The sequence below is a fragment of the Eriocheir sinensis genome, chromosome 70 (genome assembly GCF_024679095.1).
Source record: "Eriocheir sinensis breed Jianghai 21 chromosome 70, ASM2467909v1, whole genome shotgun sequence".
Taxonomy (NCBI): Eukaryota; Metazoa; Arthropoda; class Malacostraca; order Decapoda; family Varunidae; genus Eriocheir; species Eriocheir sinensis.
The window spans coordinates 635,399-645,057 of NC_066578.1; the positions used below are offsets into that span (position 1 = coordinate 635,399).

At 43.6% G+C, this 9,659-nt stretch overlaps 1 protein-coding gene across 1 annotated transcript; it reads left to right on the plus strand.

Moving 5' to 3' along the window:
• The first annotated feature begins 353 nt into the window (after nucleotides 1-353).
• Nucleotides 354-8,779, plus strand: LOC126988697 (keratin-associated protein 5-9-like). The gene is made up of 6 exons (XM_050847054.1): nucleotides 354-467; nucleotides 3,191-3,293; nucleotides 4,418-4,682; nucleotides 7,514-7,733; nucleotides 8,270-8,346; nucleotides 8,456-8,779. The coding sequence occupies exons 1-6, from the start codon at nucleotides 452-454 to the stop codon at nucleotides 8,471-8,473; spliced, it is 699 nt and encodes a 232-aa protein (XP_050703011.1). The 5' UTR covers nucleotides 354-451; the 3' UTR covers nucleotides 8,474-8,779.
• Nucleotides 8,780-9,659: the final 880 nt, after the last annotated feature.

The window sequence follows — 9,659 nt, forward strand, 5'->3', positions numbered from 1 at the left end:
CTATAGCTAACATATGAGAGGAAGAGATAGGCGTTGGGACTATGTGGCAGAGCGGCGGGGAGGAAATAAGGACCCGCGGGAGGGAACGCAAAAACGATTTCGCCAATCTAGTTAATTTCACAACAGGTGTGGTATAAGACTATTAATAAAGTCTCAGGTTATGGTCTCTTGCACAACGCCAGTAACAGGTTCGAAAGTTTTGGCTGACAGACTATCTGGTTGATTGCCTCGTCAACGTCCACGCCCCCAGACCAGCTGCTACTCTTCGGCGACAGTTGTAACGCCATATTGTGGGCGAAGCTCAGCTCCGTAGTAAAGATTACGAGTTTTTTCTTTCTTTAACACTCAGGCTGGTGGCGAGAAGCAAGGGGATGGGTCCAGGACCGTTGATGCCGACACGAAAAAACTTTTTGATCAACGAGACCATCCACTGCGGAGCTACAGCGAAGACATGAGGCCGAGACAGGGTAAGTTGCCCCCTTAAGGGAGATTGGCTGTTGTAGCCATATTTTTTCCAATAGAATTTTGAAAAAAAGTTCTGTTGAAATCTTAGGCTAAGGCCTATCTATGGAATATATTATATCCACTCATTATGATTTTGACATTATTATAATGACAATTTAAAAAAAAAATAAAGGGGGCTATTTACCCCACTCTGGTTTATAATAATAAAACTCAGAAACATTAGGAAAATATTTTTTTCACATTTTAAAGATATAAAATGTATTCACTTTTTGAAAACTATACCCTATAAATCTCTCTTGATGTGAAATATAGGAACACAGTCAAATTTGTGTCTCCTAATGAATAGAATGTAAAACTAAACAATTAATTAATTTTCTAAAAGGTATCCCCTTCTTTTAGACTAGTAATATTAAACTAGCTTCCCTTTCTACTGAATTTTTGTAACAAAAGGAACATCTACTTTCATGAAAAATATATGGAACTTTGATTAGATTTTATCAAATATGTCCTTTCTGTTGAATATTGATATCTAAAACAGTTAAAAACACCAACTTCCTTATAGGCTCAAACTCAAAAGTGTTCACTTATGAATGCCTTTCAAAAACTGATTAGGCATTACATTATTGATATTTTTTTATTTATTTATAGCAATACTGTAATGCCTAATCAGACTCGCAGTTTTGACTTACATACAGACCTAGGCCTACTCCAGTTGTGCATTCTGCATATGACCAATTTCTGCAACCCCGACATTGGACCCATTTTTCTGAAGGTCTGCTATTAGCAAATGGTTCCCCACACACCAAACAAGGCCATTCATCCTCATCACACGAAGCTGGAGATGGAGTTTTTTTCTTTGTTGCTGATAATGGGGTAAAAGGCCCACATGTGGGGTAAAAGGCCTCCCTGTGGGCAACTTACCCCAAAGGCACAGGGGGCCTCTTACCCTGGCAACTCATATATACACAAAATGTCACCATCTTTCCTACAAGTAAGTAGGCAGAGTATAATCACATGCAATATGGTCTAGACATCTTAGAGCAAGTATCCATAGCCATCAGGCTAACTCTACAGTTCTTTGTCGTTAATTAGGTATCATTAAAATCACTGAAAACTTACAAGAAATTAGTCAAAAAGAAGAAATGTCCCCTTGTGGCCAGAGCAACTGTCCATTGTTTACTCCAGTAGTTCCTGTGAGCACAGAGAGTTGGCGTTGCCTACTTGATCATGTGACTGCTTGAGAAAAAAAAAAAAAAGACAAAACCAAGGGGGGGCCTTTCACCCCAGAGGGCATCTTACCCCACCTTACCCTAAGTTCTCATCTGATACAAATTGTCATGAAAAAAAAAAAAAAGTGTCATTCACTTAGACAGTGTTTGAGGCACGTCCCAAAAGTATATTTCGAATAAGTGTATTTGGGCCCACCGGGTAACTTGACTGACCACCTAAAGCCGCGTTCAGACCTGTGCGCCTTGCGCCTGGTTGCCGTGCATCTTCCGATGCCTCTACGCATGCAACACGCGCTCTCACGCTTGCCTCTTCCTCGATGGATGCGCATGCCTCTTTCTGTTCACACCTGGAGTGAAGCACACATACTTTTTTCAGTCGTCAAGAAAGTTTCTCTGCCAGGCCTTGTTTCTTCTTCATCTAGAATGAAGAGACGTGACTTGTAGAGGAGCCAGGACGGCTTTGGAACATCATCACCATCGGAACCGCTCTTCGTCTTCGACAAGTGTTCCTTGTGCACTCGTCGGAAGTACGACCGAAGGCTTTTAATTTTGTTCAGGACTGCCTCTGACGTCCCCATTTCATATTTATTTTTGAGGAACTGTAGAGCATCATTCCGTTTCACCCTGTCTTTATAGTCTGCAGAGCAAGCCATCCACAGACAAGTAGATGAACGATAATCCTCAATAAAGTTTATACTTTTGTCATTGGACCAATCCTCCATATACTGACAATACAAAGGATGACCTGAAAATTAGAAAACACGGCATAATAAACCGTACGTGGTTGACGGGCGACTGTTGCAAGAGTCTCCCCGTCTTGGATGGGGAGGAACTTGCGCCTTCATGCCTCTTCGCACGTTGGCCTATGCGCACAGATTTGAAGCATTCCTTACCATGCACCGTTGCATGCCTCTGCTTGCCTCTTCATGCACTAGGCGCATGCCTCCTGTGCGCACGAAAAGTTGCACAGGTCTGAACGCGGCTTAACATCACGTCCACGCACAGGGGCTGCAGTAATGCCGGTGGGTCCTGTCTTAGAAGGAACCCTGAAGGATGCGACGAAATAACAGACACGGAGAACTTATGTAGTGCCGGCTGCCGGTGCTGCACGGACACCGTGGGCGGTAACAGGGCCATGAACGGTAACAGGGACGGTAAGACACACAAATAACCATCAGCGGATCTTCCTCGGCTGGCGGCTAGTTACTGTTCAAACTAATCAATGATGCAGCAGTGCCTACATCACCTCAGCTTGAAATGAAGCATGTTCTTTATTATGGATATTCCCCGATCTCAAATAAGAATAACGTCCTCCTTCACTCGCCTTATTCATCTTCACAGTAAAACACTTCAGTCTTTTCATGATCCCTCTCACAACATCGCTGGAGTAGGCTACACCCCGAACATTTACCGAACCTTCTTCCCAAAACATACCTACGTGTACCCCTCTGCATGCTGCCGCACTTGTTTAATTTACTGTCCCCTTCATTTTTCAGATTGTTCAACAGCCTTGTGTGGTACTTCTGGAGTGGGCACATGCAGGAGTAGCTGCTTTGGCGGGGAATTCACTGCCGAACAATGTCCATCATCTTACTGCGTGTGAGCTTGGGAACTTTCGTTGTTGTCTGTCAGTGTAAACGCTAAGTATATAGCGACATGACTGTGTGTGTGTGTGTGTGTGTGTGTGTGTGTGTCCACGGTTGGCTGCTTTCAGTGTTTTGTTAATGAGGGCGCTTTTATTAATGACGCTGTAGTTTGTATTGCTGCTCGACTCACGGGCAGCCCCCTACCCCTTACCCCAGGCTCCGTTTGACAATCTCAATCAGGCCCGTAATTTTGGCAGACCTTTGGGGGGTGCTATATAGACTCTAGCGGGGTTCATAGGTTCATGAGATGGCGAGCGAAGCGAGCACGGGCAGGTTGGGGATTTTTTTTTTAAAAAATAAGCACTTTTAGGGACATTTTGCCGCTATAACAAACAGTGGCCGTTATAGAAAACACTGAAAAACAGAAAAGCCGCTATAGAAAACAGTGAGGGCTATAGCCCCCCTAGCCCCCCCAGAAATAACGGCCCTGTCAATGAAGGCAGGGTGGACAGTAGAGAGGATGACAAAGATGATCAACGGGTTAAGAAATTTGCCTTCTGAGGACAGACAGACATTTGAATTGCATCCTCTTGAAATTAAGGCGAAGGGTGCAAGGGGACTTGATCGCAGTTCATAAATGGATGACGGGGTTCAATAAGGATGATGTTCATAAGGTTTTGGTGGTAAGGTAGAGCCGGGTAGGACACTTAGCAATGGTTTTAAGTTGGATAAATTCAGATTCGACAAGGACAGGCAAAAGTTGGCTGATCAACAGAGTGGTGGGTGAGTAGAATTAGCTTGGCAGTCATGTTGTGAGTGCCAAAACGATCGATATATGCACCCAAATGAAGATTAGATAAATTCATCTAGATAGTGAGGCTAGGTATGATTAAGTTCACAGGAGCTGCCCTGCATAGGCCTACCGACCTCTTGCTGTCTCCTAATGTTCTCATGTTATTATGTGGGCGATCTTATTCTGCCATTCAGAGTAGGGCGAAAATTGTTAGTCAACGGCGAAGGGACGTGAGCTCAGCATTGCCTCTGACGCTTGCTGACCACATAGCCACCCTGCAGAGCCTCAAATCTCTGCGGCCACCGCCTTCCCCTGATTTACAATGACCTACGTCCCTCTGACAGGTGCTGTGAACCTTGTAGTACAGATGGAAGCTGTTATGGTGGCCGCTGTGCGAATTACCCCACAAGCTGCGATTCAACATCTGAGTACCGTGATGGGTACTGTGGCCTCGGGCGCTGCATCTGCTGTAAGGCCTGCCAAGCAAGCGACGATTGTGCGGCCGCCGGAGGTGAATGTATCAACGTTAATGCTACGTGCGATTCCGGCACGGCGCCAAGCCCTCAACTTGGCTGTAGCGATGACAGCAACTGCAAGTGCTGTGCGCAAGTAAGTCAACGCCAGCACGCAGGCGCCCGTAGGAGTCACCCACTTTAACTTTGCTCATAGGCGGATCTAGGGAGGTTTCCTGGGGGGGGCCAAAGAGGATAGGGGCGCTTTGAATTTTTGGTGAGAGAGATAGGCGAGCGAAGCGAGCCTAATCAGCTGGTTTTTGAGATTTTGAAGTATTTTATGTGCTTTTTAAAGCACCATGAGCAAGGCCTTTCAGAAAAAATCCTGTGTTTTAACAATAAGTGTTTTGCTATTTAGAAAGTTCATTTGATATTTTTTTCACAAGAAGATTGAAATAGGTAAAAAAAAATACTTGCTAATCAAAAATATTTATAGAAGTAAACATCAATAATAGTTAATGAAAATTTAAAACATAAATAATTTTACTTGCAAGTTTTCATACTTTCAATGAGTAATTATTCCATGGATTTTACTAGTACCTGAATCCATTTGAAAATGTTATAGGATGAATGATTATGATAGTTAAACGTACAATCAATCAGTAAAATCAAAATATACTGTAGTAGTAACTAAGAATATAATGCAGGGCACCTGGCACCAAATCCCTACAGTTGGCAGCTTATATACAAATCATTCATGTACAGTTGCCCAAGGAAATTCTTCTAATCAAAGAAATATACCTTTCAATCTGGCTTTAATATACTCTTTCAAATCTGAATAAAATGATCTAATAATGGTCAGAAAAGAGATGACGAAGATTTTAGTGCTTGAAGGGGATAATAGTAGTATTCGTATTTTTTTGTAAAATTTGCATTGAAAAATGGATAGGGTTTTGTTAAATTGTAGACTGACTAGAACTAACTTAAGGTTTTCTTTCTCCTAATCAATACAACCGAACTGAGATTAAATTAAAAGCTATTCTGGACTTTTGAGCAAATGAATGTAATGAATCTCGTAACTCAACTCATGAGCAACCAGTGTTACCATGCAGTCTGCAATGAATTGGGGTCTCATGAAGACTCTACAAGGTAAATGATAATTTCCTTAAAGCAGACATGGAAAACCTATCTATTACAGCTTCTGTAGAAGGAAGACGATTGCGATGTGTTTGGAGCAGAACAAGGGCCTCCAATCTCTCTTCGGACATTGTGCTCCTGATAGCAGAGCACGTACGGTCAACCTTGCTGAACATCCTCTCTGCCTCACAAGTTGACACAGGGAGTGTGGCTAAGAGAGTTAGTAGAGTCAGCATATTGGGAAATACAGCTTCCATACCCTTACACTCGTTGATTGTTGCCACTGCTGTTGTAGGTTTTTTCTCACATGATGACCAATGCCTCTGCCAAATCTTGAACTCGTCTCTTACAGAAGATTCTGTTGGGTTATCTTTCATCAGTGGGCCATATTTGACAAATGCAGGTTGTACATCCTCCCATGACTTGTCACTCACAATACTAGGAATGAGAGAGCTCAGTCCAGCAGACAGTTCAGTGTGCTTACCGAACCTTTCACGAAAATCTCTGAGCACTGCATCAAGTGCTGGAATGTAGACATTAATTCTGTAATATGATTTAGTGTCTACTGTGTCTTCACTGGATGCTCCTGTGCTTCGGTAAATGCATCTAGATGGAAGACGAGGTTTCTTCACTTCAACTCCCAATTTCTCTGCTGTGGCCTCAATATCTTTGAAAATCTCTGCAAACGATGTCTCACTGCTTTCACGCATAGATTGTAGCTCAGATTTTGTGGCATTCAGTAGTTTTAATGCTTGGGTGATATCACCTCCCTTTGCTTGCAGTGCGGCACATAATGGTTTCATAACTGATGATATAGCTTGGAGGCAAGCCAATGAGACTAATGTTTCTGTTCTTTCTAAGGAAGCTAGAAGACTGCTGGCTTTTGAACTGGCTTCTCTGTCTGCCCATGTCATCATCTCATGAAGTGCAGAAACTATAGTAGGTAGGGCCTACCTACTATACGAGATTCTTTAACACTAGAACAATACGATAAGCGTTGCTGCCTTAGAACCCCCCCCTCCCTCCCGGGCCTCCCCCAACCCCCGTCCTCCCACACGGCCACACCCGTCCCTCCCCCCCACACCCCCTAGTGAGCCTTTTTTTTAATGGAACATAATATTTTCCTATCGATCAATGCCAAGGAATATTATGTATTCCAATTTAAATTTTAATTATTTGGTCTCCTAGGGGCGCCACCATAGCTCCTAAGGGCGCCACCATAGCTCCTGGGGGGGGCCATGGCCCCCATGGCCCCCCCCCAAATCCGCCAGTGACTTTGCTTAAATTACATTACTAGGCTTTCTTCAGTTCAGAGTTCAGTTTTGACGGTATCTGAAGCGGGACACTTTCTACATCTACTGTTATCAACCATTACTTTTTCCAAATGCAAGGCGGGATGTCAAGGATACTTTTATACTAAAAGATACACCCAAAGTTGTTTCATGGCATATTTTCCCTGGTGATATACAAGGCAATGTAGTTTTTTCTCTCATCTATATATTCAACACTTGTTAAATATAATTATAAGCCTGGAGCAATCCAACTCGGAAATATTAGATAACTTTTTTGTGCTATTTTGTTGGTTGAGAATGAGATCAGCAAAGACTGGGTCATAAACAAACAGGAGAATGATTTAATAAAGTCTTGGTGGTGTGAATACGACAGAGCTTCTCAGAGCTTAGAGAAACATGTGGATAAAAGACTTACGAGTATGATAACTTGTGGATGGCTTTCAAGAGTTGCTTTGTTTGGACTGACAATTATTGCCCTTGCCTATTCCTAGCTCAGTACCTTCCCTTCCGTTCCCTACTTGCTTAACTCCCCTTCCCCCCACCCTTCTCCCCTCAACAGTGCACTCCCAGCAGCGCCTGTGTTGATGGCCCCAACCCGGGGAGATGCGTGATCAACGAAGATTTTTGCGACGCTGGAGATGAATACCTAACACATGATGGGTGTGGCAACGCTAACTGCAAGTGTTGCAAGACCTGTGGGCCAGACAATTCGTGTGCCCGTAAGAATGGGATATGCGTCAACCCAACTCAGCTACTTGAACCGACACGCAAGCCTCACGGTGAGTTATGTCTGTTGAACTCCCTAGTTCCTATACCTCAGGCTAAGACATAGAATTGTACAGCACTAATCATGCAATTAGCTCTGCAGAATTTCCGAGCGTAGGGAGATGTGGGTTGAGGTATGAGTCGTTCAAGTCCCAGGCAAGATGACTGATGGGATACGACGTGGGTTCCAAGGGCTGCCTTGTGGTTAAGGGACTGGGACTGGCAATTTTTGTTTGCTCTTGGCCTTTCTGTTCAATTTGCTTCTCAAGATAATAACAAAGTAGGAGCGCAGGTCTGAAGGTGTGCCCTCGTCGGTGGCTGATTGCAAAGAGGCGCCCTGGCGAATTCAAACTCTCCAAGCTAAGTTTGCCTTGGTCGTCAACTCATCAGACGATCGAATCCTTCTTCACTGTGCTTTGAATTAACTTTGCTTACCTCATGCTTACCTTACTAAATCCGAATTACCACTACCATTCCCTTGTTCTTAATTGAACATCACCAGATTAATAATGATATACATTATGTATACAAACTGGAATACTTTCCACAGATCAATGTCCAGCGGGATATCATCATTATAAGCCAGGCGCTTGCGGCACTAAAGACTGCATCTGCTGTGTTCCAAGGGTGAGTAATCGTGTGTGTGTGTGTGTGTGTGTGTGTGTGTGTGTGTGTGTGTGTGTGTGTTCATACTAGTTACCTACTTTTGAGTGATTCCCGCCCTCTCTTCTCTTAGTCTCAAGATGAGGGGTGAAACTGTGACCCTGAGCCACCGCCACCGCCTGCACGACCGCCGCACTGACCGAGGACTGACCCTGCCCTGACCTGCCCTTGACCTGACCCGCCTCACCTTCATCCACGGACTTCCTGCACGTGCGCCGTGCACGCTGATCCTCTGAAGAGTATTCAATTCTTCTTCTTCTTGGGCTTGATGCCAGAGCACCCTTCTGCAAAGAAAAACAATTATAAAAAAATATATATGCACAAACGTACAAAAGAGATTACAAAAACTTAACATTTCAGCAGACATGAATTTTGACTTTCGAAATTCTATGTATGTTCACCTCGCAATATGTGTGTACCAGCTGTTCAGAATTATGCTGCAAATAAAATAGAAGCAATCCTTAAAAGTTTTGATGGAGGCAAGTACTAGCGTAGAGTCCTTCAGGAAGGTAGGATATCCTGTCCCCTTTATCATCAGAGCCTTAACTCCTAACGATACTGCTCTAGGATTACTTTCTATGCATCTTTAAGGAGTTGCAAAGGAAGAGAATTCAGTGCCATGTTTCCAAGCTCCTCTGTCACATGGCAAGACCTAAACTATCAGCTCCGGTTGTATCTACAAGCAATACAAGTCAATGCACTAGTCCCCTTTGTCTATCTGATTCTTTAGTTACTTTCTTACACCAGAGGAAGCAGTCAAAGGCACAAACACACGTAAAAATCAGGGGAGGGAAAAAAGACCACAAAACCAAGCCAATGCACTAGTCCCCTTTGTCTATCTGATTCGTTAGTTACTTTCTTACACCAGAGGAAGCAGTCAAAGGCACAAACACACGTAAAAATCATCAGGGGGGAAAAAAAGATCGCAAAAGTAGGCTACTGCTCCTCAAACGGATAACTGACAGATAGCCTACGTCCGAGTCAACGCTTTAGTCCCCTCTGTCTATCCGATTCTTTAGTTCCTTCCTTACATCAGGGGAAGCTGTCAAGGGCAAAAACACAAAAACAAACAGGGGAAAATAAAGACCACAAACTACAGCACCCCGAACGGAGAAGTGTGATAGATTAGTCCAAGTCAACGCGTTAGTACCCATTGCTTGTCTGATTCTTTAGTTATTTCTTACATCAGAGGAAGTTGTCAAGGGTAAAATCACGCACAAAAATAACAACAGGAAACAAAACTCTCTAAACTACAGTACCCCAGACGGAAAAAGTGT

Coding starts and splice junctions, on each gene's coding strand:
- LOC126988697 (XM_050847054.1), top strand. Junction 3,294..4,417: donor TGTCCATCATCTTACTGCGT/GTGAGCTTGGGA, acceptor TCCCTCTGACAG/GTGCTGTGAACCTTGTAGTA. Junction 4,683..7,513: donor ACTGCAAGTGCTGTGCGCAA/GTAAGTCAACGC, acceptor TCCCCTCAACAG/TGCACTCCCAGCAGCGCCTG.